Here is an 18,422-nt window from a genome sequence, read left to right on the forward strand (position 1 = left end):
AAAATTAGTGAACGCTTTCATTTTATGACTCTGCATTCTTATTATGTCTTAGAACATTTTTCCCCATGATATTTTTGTACATTTGTGTTAATTTCCCTTATGAATAATGCAACAAGTAGTGTGAGATTTCCAGTGCTGGAACCACTTGGGAAGACTATCTGAGAGCTAAAGCCTTTACTTGCCTTTTAAAGCTTATTAATGATCATTAAACTGTTATGGTATTCATGAATAAAAGAGCAGAAATGTCAAATTAATTATTATTTTTCAGTATCTGTTCAGTAATGTTTTTTCACCTCTTCTTTTTCTTTCTCGATGGTGTTTTAAAGAACAGTGATTGTTTTACTGGCATAATAATACATATTGAGGTATTGTTAAATGGTATTATGTTTCAACGTGTCGCAGAATAAGAAACATATATATTATTATTGATCAGTAGCGATTTTACTCAGCTAATTGCACCATTAATCATCCTGGTTTGATCTGACACGAGACATTGAAATGCTCTGGGAAACTGCTGTAATCACACTGAGCACTGCGACCCCTAGTGGCACTGCTGTTGTTTTCCTACTTGTGTTTTATATATATATATATATATATATATATATATATATATATATATATATATATATATATATATACAGTGCTATGCATAAGTGAATACACCCATGCTAAAGTTGACTAAAAAGAGGAATAAAAAATCATATTTTGGAAATTGAACTTAATGCCTTAATTTAAAAAATTAGGAAAAATCCAACCTTTAAGGACACCAATTTTCTTTGTGAATGAATAATGTATCGTAAATAAATAAATGTTCTTCCTTAAAATACAGGGTGCATAAGTGAGTACACCCCTATGTTAAATTCCCATAGAGGCAGGCAGATTTTTATTTTTAAAGGCCAGTTACTTCATGGATCCAGGATACTATGCATCCTGATAAAGTTCCCTTGGCCTTTGGAATTAAAATAGCCCCACATCATCACATAGCCTTCACCATACCTAGAGATTGGCATGGTTTTATTTCAGTTAGCCTAAAAGCTAGTTTGATTTGCATTGAGTGATGATCTTATGGAAAGTACCCCATGCCAATCTCTAAATCGTTACCATCACCTTTTATCAATTTAACGCATCCTTGTTGAATTAAAGTACTAATTTCTTAAAAAAAAAAAAGTTATTGTTCCCAAACTTTTGAACGGTAGTGTATATTGTTACAAAAGATTTCTATTCTAAATAAATACAGTTCTTTTTAACTTTTTATTCATCAAATAATCCTGAAAAAAGTATCTCAGGTTATAAAAAAAATATTAAGCAGCACAACTGTTTCCAACATTGATCATAAATCAGCATATTAGAATGATTTCTGAAGGATCATAAGACACCAAAGACTGGAGTACTTGCTGATGAAAATTCAGCTTTGCGTCACAAAAATAAATTACATTTTAAAGTATATTAAAAAAGAGAACCATTATTTTAAATTGTAATAATATTTCATAATATTACTGTTTTTTGGGTTTTTTAACTGCAGGCTTGATGAGCATAAGAGACTTCTTTCAAAAACATTAAAAATAGTAATGTTTCCAAACTTTTGACTGGTACTGTACATATACAAGCACGTATATTATATAAACAAAAACTTTGATGTTGAATGAATGAACGAATGAATTTATATATATATATATATATATATATATATATATATATATATATATATATATATTTTTTTTTTTTTTTTTTTTTTTTTTTTTTTTATATAATGAATTTAATTTAATTTATTATAATTAATTTAATTTATAACATTTTCAGCCTTCTCTCTTTCTTTCTTTTCTTTTTTTAGCGCCCCCTATGTAGACTCCAGTTTAAAAATCCCTGGCAACACAGTGACAGAAGGCAACCTTCCGTCCGTCCGAGGAAAGCAATTCTTGAATTGAAAGGATCCATGTTAAAAGTTAGACAGCAACCGATTTACGCCCTCTGATTGGACACTGTAGCGATGAATGAAGTGTGTCGTCACGGTCGTTCTCAACCCCGATTGGCCGCTCCGTCACGTCAATCACGCCTGCACACGCCCTTTCATAATGCAGCATGGGGGAAGAGAACGTAACAAAATGACGGCTTCGTAGCGGAATACAGTCTTAACATCAAAACACATCAAACGATTCGCGATCGTTCACGGATGGGTACGTATCTGATGTTATTCGCATGCGTTTGGTGAGAAATGATACACAAATGACTGTTAATTCCCGAGAAAACGCCTGTGCGAGGGTCAGAAGCAGCACATTGCAGCAGTTTGAACGCCACGTTCGCTTTGTGAGGCGGTCCGGGTCAGGAAGTGCAGCCGTTTAAATCGGCAGTAAACCGCCCGCGATGGTTGTCGCGACATTTTCCCAGCGTTAAATACACAAACGTGCCGAAGCGTCGAAGAAACCCGCTCTGTTTACGCTAAAGCAGATGCTAAACTAGCTCGCTAGCTTGAGTGACTAGCAGCTTTAAGTAACTAGCGACTGCGGCGCGTATTCGGACCCGACCCGCGCAAAACACACTCTCCACATTGACATTAATAGCGTAGTCTTGTGGTAAACAACCCGAGCTGGCGAGTAGAGTTGATTCGCAAGTGTCCTTGATCATCACATGTTTCTGTGGACTGAATCCCTATTAACCGCATCATAATAACCTCTAATAAACCCTCAGATACATGAAATACTGCCACGAGCGTGTGGATATTGCGCGGCGTAATGGTAACTTAGATGATACATTTCTAGGCTGTGTCACAAAACACACATCTGCTGTCTAACGTTACCTAGAGCTCAGCTGCACGTGTTGTAATGGCCAAAACTGCTGTCATTTACACGATTCGAGACTTCAGAAACCGAATAGAGAAACTTTAAGTGTATTTTAATAAACTAACTGTCTAAAAGAGGAGTAAAACACGACGGTTAGACACATGAAGTGGTTTAGAAAGACTAGTAGGGATTAGTAAAGGCCACATGAGTGCTCATTGGACACGTGCTTTTAGCCGGATATGGGCTACACTTTAGACTTCGAGACACTGGGCTAAGGCTTTATGTACTTATGTACTGCAGAAAATTATGCATAATTATATGTAACTAACATATGGAAGCTTGTTTCCACCATAGGATATGAAATCAAAAATGTATAGTGTCTTTTTTTCTCTCTCTGAATTACCTGATATAAACTCAAAATTGCAAGAAAACAGGCAGAATTGAGTGATTTATAAATTCACAAATGCGAGTTATAAACTCGTAATTATAGGAAAAAACTGCACTTTATAACTTGCAAATGCGACTATATCTTTATATCGAGAAAATAAGTCCGCATTGTGAGAGGAAAAAGTCTCAATTATCTTTTAAAATGTTTTATTCTGTGGCGGTAAGTAACAAGCTTCCATACTAATAACCCTATAGTAAGTATAATGTTTATTAATATTACTAATACAGAACTTTAATGTACAGTTACACTGTAACAACTTTATTAAGGTGTCATTGTTACAGTGTAATTATATATTTTAAATACTGAGTAATAATAATTAACTACATGTACTTACTGTAGGATTAGGGTTTGGTTGAGGGTTAGTTGCATAAAATTATGCATAATTTACTGTTATTACTATGGTAAGTACATGTAACATATGTAACAAGGACACCTTAAAATAAAGTGTAACCAGATACTGTTCCATATGGAGAAATAAATGAAACATTTATGTTGATATAAATCTCTCATGGCGTAAGTCAATAATGTTGAGGAATACAATATAAGTTGGTGAAACAGCAATAATTGTAATTTTTTTACATTTCATAACTTTGTTTTGTAGACTTTCTCAAGCCCCTTTCACACAGAGCGTTGATCCCAGAGAATTGCCATAGAGTTGCTTGAGTGCCTTCTGTGTGAACGCAAACACATCCCGGGATTGATGGGGAACTGGGAGCTTTGCCGGGATCAGTCCTGGAACGCAGTGACGTATTCGCCTAATCGTGCGACTCTTCGACCGGGGAATTTAACACTAGCGTTCACGTCATTAAACGTCACGTGTCTTTACGGGATGTGTGTGAACGCACGCACAGATTCCAGGAAATCACTGAATGTGAATAAACCAAAATCAAACTACCCAAATTATCAGCGTGTTTTCTGCAATCTCAGTGTGAAAGGGGCTTTAAAGGGTTAGTTCGCCCAAAAATGTAAACTGTCAGTAATTACTCTCCCTCATGTTGCTCCAACCCCGTAACCCTTTCGTTCATCTTCGTAACACAGATTAAGATATTTTTGTTGAGCTGTCTCGCTCCTCCATAGGCTTCTCTGTTATTGAAACTTGCCGGCACAGAAATGTTAGTAAAGACAATGTTTAAAATAGTCCAAGTGACTACAGTGGCTCAACCTCAAGTTTATCAAGCGACGAGAATACTTTTTGTGCGCAAACCCCCCCCCCCTAAAATAACAACTTTATTCAACTCTTCATTTTCTTCTGTGTCTGAGTGAGTTCACGTAGTGTAACAGCGCAGCGCTTCTGGGTTGTACGTCACACGCATCTCACACACACACATGACTAGCGTTGGCCAATAGTGAGCCTCCGTTCTGACGTACAACCCAGAAGCGCTGCGCTGTTACACTACGTGAACTCACTCGAGGCCCACACAGAAGAAAATGAAGAGTTGAATAAAGTCGTTATTTTTTGCGCACAAAAAGTATTCTCGTCGCTTGATAAACTTTAGGTTGAGCCACTGTAGTCACTCGGACTATATTAACAATGTCTTTAATAACGTTTCTGGGCCAGCAAGTTTCAATAACATAGAAGCCTATGGAGACAGCTCTCAGATTTCATCAAATATCTTAATTTGAGTTCTGAAGATGAACGAAAGTCTTACGGGGTTGGAGCAACATGAGGAAGAGTAATTACTGACAGAGTTTTCATTTTTGGGTGAACTAACGCTTTAATGGCATAAAGTGCAGTATGTTGTTTTTGAGAGTGCAATGCTAATTGCTCTAGCCTATAGTTTGTTCTTGTGTTCTAACGGCGTTTCTTTTGTGTGTCGTTTTACTTTGGTGGCCGTAGTTACTTAATTTCTCATGTTCATGACAATGGTGGCTAAACTGACCTTTGATTGACAGGCGATCTAACCAATCGAGACGCAGAATCCGCCATTTTGTCCGACAGACAAACCAGACAGGAGAGTGGTAGTAGATTAGCGATGGTGGACTTAAACTTGAAACATTGTGTTTGTTGACGTCTTTCCGCGGTTGAAACAACATACCCTCAGACGTTCGTTCATGTGTGTTTCGTGCTATAACTAGTAGTGAAGAGGATCGGTTCAGAACTGAAGCGCCACAGCGATCTGTACGCCACCTTACAGAGGCACAAAACGGACTTTATTGTTTGAAATTCTTAAATTATCATTTTAAAGATAGACTTTTTCTTCTACTAAAAGTAGCCTAATCTGCTCTGCCTTGTCTGTCGACGTTGTCAGTGTCGTCTTTGCTTCGTGATGTATTTTTAACATGATGTGTGGCTTGAGAGTGCCATGGCTTGTCGGTCTTTGTTAAGGGTCAATTGACCATTCGCAAAGACCCGCCCCCTTTAGTTACTGTTGCTATGTCCGACAAGCCACGCCTCTCTCAAGCCACACCATGTTCTCACGCAGTGAAGTGTACATCGCGGAGCAGAGAGACACTGACAACGCGCCGACAAACCAGCTTACTTTTAATATGAAACAGTTTCAGCTTTCAAATTTGGTCATTTTTTTATGAACTTTAAACAATAAATAGCGTTTTGTGGCTCTTTAATGTGTCTGACAGATCACTGTGTTAAAGCTTCTCGTGAACCGTTCATCTCTTCCTTCTAATTAATGTATAACAAATGTTGTTTTAACCGTGGAAAGACGTCAGTACACCGTTTTTCAAGTTCAAATCCTCCGACGTTAATCTACTAACTTTCCTAACCGCTTTGTCTGACAAAAATGGCGGATTCGACGGATGGCGGATTATGATTGGTCAGATCGCCTGTCAATCAAACTCCCTGCGAAGGTCAATTGAGTTAAAATAAATGAAAGTAGTTTAAAGTGGGATGTCGTTAGACTGTTAACTGGGGCTAAACCATCAGTGAAATACTACTGATAAATACTTGTCTGGCGATGGAGACTTTATACCTCGCTGAGAGTTGTCTTTCTTGACAGTATTTCAGCAATCAAGCTGTACGTTTGCCATCGTGTCGAATCAGAGCTGGCAGTGCTGAATTAATCACTCTTTTGATGTAATCGGCCAAACGGTATTTCACACAGTTCAGTTTGAGCGGCTGGTTTCTCAGACCATAATAGTGACGGGATCCTATATGAGACAGAAAACAAAGAGCGCTGGATGAGGTGGACATCTAGCCTGTATTTATTCACAGTCCATAGGAATCTAAACTTGCAAATGTCTCGAATGGTTTGTCTTTATTGCGTGTAGATTGTGGCTGACTCTCTATATTGCTGGGAAGGACAGTTTATGTCTGTATGTAATATATTAATAATAGTATCAAAATATGACACTTTTTAGGGCCCAAGCACCGATTTGTGACTCATATACATGTTAGAGTTCCTTTTATATTTTTAGTTATAAGTTATATTGCATTTTATTATTGTTTTGTCAATTAAATCATTCTAGCGTTCAAACTTGATACGTAATTTCTCTGTGCGATTGAGTTTCCTTGAGCACAAGCTGATTAAATTCTGGAAATCTATATTCCTGCTAAGATCTGCTGTTGAATATATGTGTACGCGTGTGAGCGGTCGAGATGCTGGTGAGGAGGAGTGTGTGTTACATCAGTGTTTGGGCTCGTGCAGGACGAGTGCACGTGAAGGTCAGTCTGCCCTTGGGTCTCTGATGCATGTGCGGCTCGGCTCTGTACGTCAGCACTAGACCTGATGAGTAAGACCATGCAGAACTCAACTCAGCCTTTACTGCTCATCTGTGTCCTCGATGCACCAAACGACACACAAAAAAAATATTTCACTTGTATTTTAAGGTGTCCTTGTTACAGTGTAATTTAAATACTGGATAATATTAATTTTAACAAACTTAATATAGGGTTATATAATATAGCGTGGGATCTGATCTTACTGTTTTATCATTTAAATGTCATTTTCTTTTAATGTCTTTCTGTGTAATTATTATTATTTTTTACATTAAGAATTATGGGTAACACTTTTATTTTACAGTGTCCTTGTTACATGTACATTTACATGTAAATTATGCATACATGCAGTTAACCCTCAACCCAAACCTGATCCTACCCTATAACCCCATAGTAAGTACGTTGTTAATTATTATTACTCACACTTTATTTTAAGGTGTCATTTATAAGTACTAACCGAATTATGTAAAAACTGTAACAACTTTTACATTAAGGCCGAATTATTTTGATGTTATTTAATGCATAAACTAACAATGAGCAATGCATTTGCTACAATATTTATTAGTCTTCGTTAACTTGGGTTTAGCAAAAATACAGCTGTTCATAATTAGTTCATTTTAGCTGAACTCCATTAAATAGCCTAACAGTAGCAACTTTTGATTTTAATAATATATTGGTAAATTCACAGGGAACTACACTAACCTTTTCCACTGGTGGCACTTGCGCTACTAACTTTTTCAGTTACTGGCGCAAAACATGATTTGGTCGCACAAATTGTTTATAGTAAGCCGCTCTGAATAATAATGAACAATAATGAAACTGTATTGCATACAGATGTGCTTTTTATTTTACTTGCCATATTTTAAACCACATGCCTTCTTGTTTTTGTTTTCTTTAACATTGGTTGGGATAGATTTACTGCAATAGAAAATACCATACACAATAAAGAGCAAAATGGATTTCAACATGCTATGGTTGGCACAGATGGGCAGACTCCTGAACTCTTAAGTAGTGATGCACCGATGTGAAAATTGTGGCCGATACCGATAACCGATATTAATATTGCTGTTATGGCCGATACCGATATTTACCGATGTCGATATCTCTGTATAGAAAACAAATTTACTGAAAATCAGATAAAGAGATATTTTCCAAAACACTTTTTTTTTTTTTTACTTTAGAAATGACTGATATTGGGCAACTTTACCTGTATGCAAAATATGTCACACATAGGACACACATGCATTATATTGCATTGCATATAATGTGTGCTGGTCAACTTGTCAAAAAATTAAGAAACCCCTAGAAAACAGTAAAAAAAAAAAAAAAAACACAGGAACATTGTGTACAATTAAGATAGGCTACTTAATTTATTATTCCAATATCCAAATATGAAACTAAATAGCACAGGGAAAAGGGCCTCTATTTGTGATGTGCTGTCTTTGGATTTTAACATTGCACATTTTAAACAGGACACGCAATTGCTGAATAAATGTTAGCCAATGCAAACATATTTATAGAAAACAGTTGACAATGAATAGACAGGAGTCCAATAATAGCATAACGAATCACTTATTCTAAAAATAATATCAAGTATAAGTTTGACGAATCCGACATATAATGAGGGCTATGTTAACAGTAAAACGTCCGTCATTTAACGAATTTAAAAAACACGGATGGATAATACAAAATGCTTTCTGACATTTTGACAGAAAAAAAAACAAGCAAGAACAAAATTTAAACTATAGCCCGTCAATTTTCATTTTACAATTATCTTCTCTCTCTGTGCGCGCGTCCGTGTTTGTGAGAGAGAGAGAGCTTGCGCAGCACTGATACAATGGTACGTTTTAATCTAAGTAACGGTCGCGGGGCTGAAGCCAACTTGATGTGTTGAATGCTCAGAGCACGTTATAAAACGTATTCTTAAAATACACATTTCTGTTTTAATAAATGCTCATAGTAAATCATAGCATATTGCCTAAAACATAGGTACAAAAATAATCAGTGATACATTAAAAATTAGGGTCGCAATGGCATTTCAAAAGGTTGCATATGCGACCATTTCGGTCGCAGTGTAGTTCCCTGATTCACTGTAACAGATTAATTTGTGCTTTAGAAATATTTTTAATTGTTAGTTAATATTAACTATTATAGTTTTGGTTTTGTTTTGCACACCAGTAATGTTTTTTTCTACGGCATTTTTCTAAAAGCCATGCAATCCATGCAGTGTGCCTTTACAAACATTTGTAGGACGCCACATGTGCAATAAGTCAATTCGTGAAATTTCATCCCTGCTAGATATTCCATGGTCAACTCTGAGTGGTGTTATTGGAAAGTGGGAAGCGTTTCTGTAGAGTGATGAATCAAGCTTACTTTGTTTGGCAGTCTGATGGGCGAGTCTGGGTTTGGTGGATGCCAGGAGAACATTACCTGCCGGATTGACAAGTTTGGTGGAGGGGGGATTATGGTGTGGGGTTGAGCTAATCCGGTCATTGTCCCGACTCCTGAATGCGAGAGTGTAGCCTAGTTTTCGAGGCTTGCTTTGTCCAACCCATTTTGAGAGACGAGAGAGAGAAGACGCAGCACCGCTGAACACTCGTGCAGTTTGTGAAATTGCGTCTTGGAGAAAGTTTTAAAATGATAGATTTGATTTTATAATCTGTGTGGATTAATTTAGGCTACTCATACAATCTACATGCTAAAGTGAATCAATGTTTGTGGGGGAATTTCCCGCATTATAAGTGGTAGACCTGCGGGAATTATTAAAATACTCATTTAAGTATTATCTGTTATATTATTTATTTCAATAGTTCAAAAAGTACAATCAATGTTCAAATTTCGATGTTTTTTTTTAAGAATTGTTGAAAGGTGTCTTTTTAATAAATGCAACACGTTCCCAAAGTCATGTGAAATAATCTTGTTACATAATTGTGATTTAAATACTGACCAAAATAATCATGATTATGATTTTTTTTTCCATAATCGAGCAGCCCTAGGTTGAGCTAGGCTCCTTACCGCCAGTGTAGGGAAAAAAATATATAATTTTGAACAATGCTATTCTTCCAACTTTCTGGGAACAGTTCAGGGATGGCCCCAGTATTCCAGCATGACTGCGCTCCAGTGCACAAGCAGGGTCCGTGTTTGGATGAGTTTGGTGTGGAAGAGCTTGACTGGCCCGCACAGAGCCCCGTCCTCAACCCCATCTTTGGGATGAACAGGAATGGAGAATGTGAGCCAGGCCTTCTCTTACAACATCAGTGCCTGACCTCACAAACGCGCTACTGCTCTACTGGATGAATGGGTGAAAATTCCCACAAAACACTCAAAAATCTAGTGGAAAGCCTTCCCAGAGGAGTGAGAGCTGTTACAGCTGCGAAGGCGGACCAACTCTATATTATTATGTGTATTTATGTAATGGTCAGGATTCCCAAACTTTAGTCCATACAGTGTGTGTGTAGTCACTGGTAGATGAGCTGTCCATTAGCTTGAAGGGAGTATTATCTCACTGTACTGGGAATGATCTCACATCCGGTCTCTTCGAGGACAGCAGCCGCAGTGAAGGCCAGAGCCGTTTGCCCTGCGGTCCATCTGATATCAAGTGACATTTGTCAAAGATAAGGGGATGTTTGATGCTCATTCATGGTTTATTCCAGTACTTAATGATTGAAACAATGTAGTAAGGTTTGTAATATTTCAACCTAGAGGAAAATGTATTAAAAAAAACTATGTTTGTGTATCATTCTGCAATCAATCTGCTGTTGTGCTTTATTGGTGTGGTTTTCTGTATTGATGCAAGTATCGTTCCTGGTCATTTGGATGCCCTGTCCGTGTCTGTTGCATCGACTTCTGTTCAGTCTCAGCAGTGCCTGATGGGTGTGCACTTTTGCCCAGTAGCAGCGCAGTGGCTGTTATGTAACTAGACACCTGCCCCATCCTGACTGCTCACCTATGGGATTTTGTTCAGACACGATGTTGCGTTTCATGTAGCCTTGTGTTATTATCTGTCAAAGCAAGCAAAAGCTCTGTTATTGTGGTTAAATGACGTATTGTGTTACTGATGGCTTGATTGGTTTAACACATTTATTACAGGCTCATGTTTTTCCAGACGTGTCTCGCTTGGTTTGCCAGATAAGGTTGACATAAACCTGTGATATCCATTGGAATGACTTCCAATCAGATTTGTTGATCTGGATCAACTTTATACTAGCTTCACTCTCGAAGAATGGAAAATCATTGGTTTATTACAAGTTATTATATACTGAATTTTCTAAACAAGTAATGCATGTTTGAAAGATGAGTTTTTCTAATTTTTTAAAGTCTGTTTTTCCTCATCAGTGACACATAATGCCGATAGTGGACAAGCTCAAAGAGGCCCTGAAGCCGGGCCGCAAGGACTCCAGCGATGAGGGCGACCTCAACAAGTTGCTGGCTTCATCCGCCAAGAAAGTGCTTCTGCAGAAGATCGAGTTTGAGCCGGCCAGCAAAGGCTTCAGCTACCAGCTGGAAAACCTCAAAACGAAATATGTGATCCTGAATCCCAAGAATGATGGGGCAGCAGCACAGAGACCGTCTGAACCTGCTCAGATCAAGAGGCAAAGTAAGATCCCCAAGACTTTAAGGCATACAGATCTGTGGCTCTTAAGCACATTTCTCAGGGTTGTTTATTATTGTTAATCAAAATCAAAATTGATTTGTAATTTGATTTGTAACAATTAAGAAATTAGATTTTAGTCAGGCTTAAAATATTTTGTTGGATTCTAATATTTCTTCTCTGAGATACGTTTTATTCTGTTCATACTTTTTAAACTTTCCAAATTTAGTTGTAATATTTATTTATTTATTTTTTACCAAAAACGGGTCTTAAAGAGATAGTTCACCCAAAAGGGAAAATTACCCCATAATTTACCCATTCTCAAGCCATTCTAGGTGTAAATGACATTATTCTTTCAGATGAATACACTCGGAGTTATATTTAAAAAAAAATATATATCCTGGCTCTTCCCAGCTTTATAATGGGAGTGAATGAGAGGCCAAAATTTGAAGCCCAAAAAAGTGCATCCATCCATCATTAAAGTGCTCCACACTGCTCCGGGGGGTTAATAAAGGCCTTCTGAAGCGATGAGGTTGTGTTAGAAAAATATTCATATTTAAAACTTTATTAGCTATAATAATACTAATTATTAATTTCATATACACCTAGGATGGCTTGATGGTGAGTAAATCGAGTAATTATAATTTTTTTGGTGAACTATCCCTTTAAATCTATTATATTCAATATCGTCACCTTCCTAAAATAATTGCCTAAGTCATTTTTTTACAAAAATGATTTTTTTGCATAAGTCATCTCCTCATGATGCTGGCCACCTCTGGTAAAATCGCCCACGTCCTCAGTTGAACAGATCATGCAATTCTACCCCTATAGTATAATCGCCTATGTCAAGTGTGTGACTTAGGCCGTTTTATTTTGCCTAAGTCAAAAGGCAATGAGACTTAGGCAATTTTACAAACTTTTCAAGATGACAGGTGCATCAAGAAGATCGAAAAGCTACTCAACCTCTGAAGTTATTTCCATGATTCAGGGCTTACCCCCTATTGGTAAGTGATGAGGTTTACTATAATATAGGCTAGACTATAAATATTGCATAGTTTTTTGTCTTTTTTAGTCCACATTTTAGTCAATAAAAATAGCAAAGTCAATGAAGCTAGCATTAGGCTGTCTGTTAACCCTCTATGGCATGGTGTTGCCCTCAAGCAACAAACTACCTTTTGGACCTCACACCACCCCTTTAATTTTTTTTATATATTTTTTAATATAGCCTATATAATATCCCCTGACATGTCTGTTCAATGAAATGAGGGGCTGAAGTGGGTGTGACTTTTTGTTTGGGGGTGGAGCAGTCCTTTCATGAAGCAAAGCCACATGGTACACAGTGCCACCAATTAAGATAAATATCACTTTTTAACATGTTTAAGTTAAAATAACTTTATATTAAAAAATATATGCATGTGCATCAGTATGTAAATAAGTATGTTTGATTGTTTAAAGATTTATTTTGTTTTTATTTATATACTAAAACTGTGTTTTTTTGTTCGTTGCCTCAGGGCAACACTGTGCAGTTAGACCGCTTTTGTTCAGGCAATATCATAGGGTTAGGAGGACCATACGGTGCATTCAAGTTCTCCTGGGAAGTTTGTTTTTACAAGTTCGGAAAACTCAAATAATGTGCATTATGTGTCAATTTATGTTTCATTATTATTGTTGTTGTTATTATTATTATTATTATACTGCCACAGAGAATTATGGGAAATGTAGTTTGGTCACTCATGCCTATCAGCTCATAAACTGGCTAAATGAGTAGTGTTTTCTGGCAAACTTTATCTCTCTTCTTCATTAACAGTACACATAATACGTACACAAACTAAATTGTACTGTCGGAATTCAGAATTAAATTTATCATGATTGAAAACTATTTTCTTCCACCATTGCTTCCCACTCGTAATTACGACTTTGTGGTGATGTTCATGTGCATTCAACTCGTAATTACAATCTTTCTGACATGACTTGAGCGAATCAATAGTCAATGTTTTTGCGATCTACTGATACTTGCAGGAAATGGACACAAGAACATTTTATGGGTGAAATGAACATGGTTAGGGTCATTCCTTCTGAGAGTGAGGACAGTGAGCTTAAGGAGAGTCAGGAAGAGTGGATCCCTGAATCAGGTTTGAGAGACAGTAAGGAGGTCAGGGGTCAGTTAGGGGTCAGTCAGCAAAGTAACGTGTGTGTGTGTGTGTGAGTGAGAGAGAGAGTATGTAGTGTTTGTTTGGTGTAAATGTTTTTATGAATATGAACATTTATACATGAGGTGTTATGGGGTGTTAGTTGTAATTAGTAGTAGTAGTAGTAGTAGTAGTAGTAGTAGTTTTTTTTGTTGATTGTTTGATGTTTGTGATTGGTTGAAACCATTTGTGATTGATGTTTGTCAAAATAAAACCTTTTCTAATGCACATATTGCATGTTTTCCCTATTCCACCTATGTAGAAAACCTTTGAGTTTTAGTACCCTCGTAGCACATTGTTGAACAAAGCAACAATAGTACCCACGTAGCACAAACCAATATCTAGTTCAGGGGTGGGGTTGGGCACATTTTATTATGGATATATTATCAGAGACCCCCAAGCTCCCAAAAAAATGGGGTAAAAGACTTTTTTTCCCCAAAAAAACAAAAAGTCATGCCATACAGGGTTAACTCTTTTCGGCCTATTTAAACAATATTTAATCTACAGTTGTCGTCTAATTTTTTCCACATTACATGATCTAATTAAGAAATATTTGAATAGGGTACCGTATTGGAATCAAACAGCTAGAAATGATGTGTATATAATCTGTTTGGTTGTAAAATGTATTACCTGAATGAAATGAAATCGAATGTATCGTCCTGTGGAATCATTCATTCAGACAGCATACGAAGATGTTCAACTAATAAAGATCTTCATCGCTGGCAAACAAAATAATTAATTTGCAGATTTGCTTTCACTTGACTGTACTGTAGGTCCACGGCCAGTACAGTCGGACGCTTGATGTTCTTAAATCTTCCTGTTATGAGTCCGAATGTGAAACCCATTCAGAATCAGTGCGTGCAGGAAACCGAACAAATCATTCAAACTGATTCGCAAACTGATTTAGACAGTTCTGCCAACTTATTTGATTAAGTCCCCAGCAAAGAAGAGCTGGAGGTAGAAGTGAGGAGATGCACATGCCTCCTCAGAATGATGTTTAGTTTGTTTGTTAGTGTTTTATTGTTGACAGAGTTGAACATTTAAAATTGCCTAAGTCACAAAGGCATGTTCAGAAATCTGCCTAAGTCATTTATTTCTGTTACGTTACATAATTGACATGCATTGTTATTAGTATGTCAATAGTCATCTTCTGCCATAACCTTTTTGAGTGACATTATCAATAAATATCATATATTCAATTATTGGTTCAGTTTTTTGTGTTTTCTGAGAAACATGAAAAAATGACTTAGGCAATTATTTTAGGAAGGTGACGATATTATAAAAATATTATATAACATTATATTTCTATGTAGTTTAACACAGGTATGTTTTTTCTTTCTCCAGAAAATAGCCTTGGTGTTAAAAACAAACAATTATCAGGATAAAAGTGTGTCTTTTCTTTTTTTTTTCCTCTAAAGTCATGTAACACTTTTGTGTGTCTGAAATCCAGATTTCCCTAAATCAGACTGACAGACCTAGATAAAACAATTGAATTTTGCGTTCATCCAGTACGTCAATTGCCCTCGAAGTTGTGCACGTTATCTGAGGTGATGCACTAGATGTTTTTAACCCTTCAAATATTCGTTTACACATTGTCATGTACTCTTAGACTGACCGATGCAGATTGTAGCTTGACTACAGAAAACCCTCGGTAGCTTGAACTGCACACTTAAACACACTCAATTATTCGTAAGTTTAAAGGTGCGGTCAAATTAGCAAAGTTTCAGTGAAATTTTGTGGGCACAAAAGGTCCTCCCTCTCCTGTCCACAGTGTAGTGATATATGAAGCACAGCTCACAAAGAACTAATTTAAAATCCAAGCTTTTAGTTGGTCAACGTAGCGAATTCGTTTGCAAAATCTGCATGTGGAAATCTTTTGCCCTCATGTTAAATTCCTGATAGCATGGTTTACTGTTGAAATTATTTAATTTGCCAGTGAAAATTCACTAAACAATGCATATCACCAATATGATTTTATATTTGATCTTCCTATGATTTAGAATGCAAGTAAAGGTATTTTTCTTCTAATAAACTGGTCTCCTCTTTTCCGTCAGTATCAGAGAGCCTGAGCGTTGGCCAGAGCGACGGGATCCCCGCTCCTCAGAAGATGCTCTTTCCGGGGAACAAGCTGTCCATGAAGTGGGAGCGAGTGTATCGGGTTGGAGCCGGACTCCACAACCTGGGCAACACCTGCTTCCTCAACTCCACTGTGCAGTGTCTCACCTACACCCCCCCGCTGGCCAACTACCTCCTCTCAAAGGAGCACAGCCGATCCTGTGAGAAAGCACTTCACTCAGCACAATCTACGCTAGTATGCTCATGTGAATGTCTGACCTTCAGCATTGTGGTTGTAGCGAACACTAGTGCTCAACAGGGGGGTAGTTACTAGGGATGTGACCGAAGCCTAAATCTGAATTCGTAAAGGCACTGAAAATGAATAGCGCATTCTACGGAGCCCCGTGAGGGACATGGTTGGGATTAGTGCAGTAGTCAGATTTCACTTATCATGTGAAGATAGTAAAGAGAGATGACTGACAGGACTATTCAGTGCACAACAGATCCTGAGCGACATTGACAAATATCTTATCTTGTAAAATGTGCGGTCAGTAGCTGCCGCTCCCTATACATGGATAATTTGTGATCATGAATGCGAAAGTGAAAGTAAATAGCACGCGTTCACGTTTAAAATCTATTTGGATACCCCGCATATTGATAGCAGCTCTCTGATGGCCAAAAATTATATACAATATAATTACCCAACTGTATAATTGCGAGAGATCACACAAGCATTGAAATCACCATATGTAGAATGTGTCATTTTCTTTCCGAACATTATTCGATTTCGGGTTTGGGCACCATGTCTATGCTTTTAACTGTATGTTTAGCTAGCTATGCATGTGTAGCTGGTTTGTCCCATAGGATGTTTCCTGTCTGGAATTCACTATGATTGCTGATGTAAAATCCCTCTTTTGCCTCCTTCAGGTCACCAGTCTGGATTTTGCATGATTTGCGTAATGCAGAACCACATCATCCAAGCCTTTGCCAACACGGGCAATGCCATCAAACCTGTATCGTTCATCCGAGATCTGAAAAGTAAGAGCTTCCTCTGATCGCTTGGCCAAATTTGTTCAAACAAACATGCAACATTTTCAAATGCCTTTTTAAAGGGTTAGTTCACCCAAAAATGAAAATTAGCCCATGATTTACTCACACTCAAGTCATCCTAGGTGTATATGACATTATTCATTCAATTTAACATGTTACAATGTAAAAATTCTTGCTTCTGGCCAAACAGTCATACACAGTCTACTTTCACTTTCATGATGGATAGATGCACTTTCATGATGGATAGATGCACTTTCATGATGGATAGATGCACTTTCATGATGGATAGATGCACTTTTATCATGGATAGATGCACTTTCATGATGGATAGATGCACTTTTATCATGGATAGATGCACTTTTATGATGGATAGATGCACTTTCATGATGGATAGATGCACTTTCATGATGGATAGATGCACTTTTATCATGGATAGATGCACTTTCATGATGGATAGATGCACTTTCATGATGGATAGATGCACTTTCATGATGGATAGATGCACTTTTATCATGGATAGATGCACTTTCATGATGGATAGATGCACTTTTATCATGGATAGATCATCTTTTATCATGGATAGATCATCTTTTATCATGGATAGATGCACTTTTATGGACTTAAAAACAGAAACTGCCATTATAAAGCTTGGAAGAGCCAGGACATTTTTATATATAACTCTGATTGTATTCGTCCGAAAGAAGAATGTCATATACACCTAGGATGACTTGAGACTGAGTAAATCATGGGATGACTTGCACTTTACAGGAAGTGCTGCTGATGACTACTGTTGTAGCCTGTGACTAAGTGTTGAGTCATGAAACTGTTACTCCTGGGAGTTTCTGTTTCTTTTCTTGCTCCCATTATCCTCTGACATAACCTGATTATATATATTTTATTTTAATCCTTCAGAAATTGCTCGTCATTTTCGATTTGGGAGCCAAGAGGATGCTCACGAGTTCCTGCGTTACACCATTGATGCCATGCAGAAAGCTTGTTTGAACGGATATCCCAAGTAAGAGTACAAAGAGTTTGTGAGTGAAACCCACAGAGTTTGCTTCATTGGATCAGAGGAGTGACACAAGCCTTTTTGTTCACAGGCTGGACAGACAGACACAGGCCACCACGCTGGTCCATCAGATCTTCGGGGGTTATTTGAGGTCAAGAGGTGAGCACAAACACCACATGAATTTAGAGGCTAAAACATTATGGATATCATAAATCAACAACAATAATAAAAATGCATGAGGATATAATTGAGAGATATTTTAGCTGTATCACCCAGCCTGATCGATGGATGGGTGAATCTGAGTCTTCAGTGTCACATGATCCTTTAATATGCTGATTTGCTTCTCAAGAAACATTTCTTATTCTTATCAATGCTGAACCATTTTGCTGCTTAGTAATTTTATGGAAACTGATACATTTTCCCCCAGGATTCAATTGAAGCTTGTTTCTGCCATGGAATAAAAAAGACAATTGCAACTTTTAATCTCACAATTCAGATTTTCTTTTTTCTCGCAATTGTGAGTTTACATCCCACAATTCCTGGCTTTTTATCTGACTGTGCAATATAAAAACTCGCAATTGTGAGGTATGAAGTCAGAATCCAGTGTCTTTATTTTGCATTCTCTGTTTT

At 37.3% G+C, this 18,422-nt stretch overlaps 1 protein-coding gene across 1 annotated transcript in view; it reads left to right on the plus strand.

Annotated features, from left to right (window-relative positions):
- Positions 1-2,049: 2,049 nt before the first annotated feature.
- Positions 2,050-18,422, plus strand: part of usp36 (ubiquitin specific peptidase 36) — a 32,831-nt gene continuing 16,458 nt past the window's right edge. Inside the window, exons 1-6 of the mRNA XM_079880366.1 lie at positions 2,050-2,174; positions 11,234-11,495; positions 15,733-15,954; positions 16,661-16,771; positions 17,696-17,798; positions 17,884-17,951. Coding sequence (XP_079736492.1) covers positions 11,243-11,495; positions 15,733-15,954; positions 16,661-16,771; positions 17,696-17,798; positions 17,884-17,951 — 757 coding nt within the window. The 5' untranslated portion in view covers positions 2,050-2,174; positions 11,234-11,242. The remainder of the gene's footprint in view (positions 2,175-11,233; positions 11,496-15,732; positions 15,955-16,660; positions 16,772-17,695; positions 17,799-17,883; positions 17,952-18,422) is intronic.

Source organism: Squalius cephalus (assembly GCF_949319135.1).
Source record: "Squalius cephalus genome assembly, chromosome: 1".
Taxonomy (NCBI): Eukaryota; Metazoa; Chordata; class Actinopteri; order Cypriniformes; family Leuciscidae; genus Squalius; species Squalius cephalus.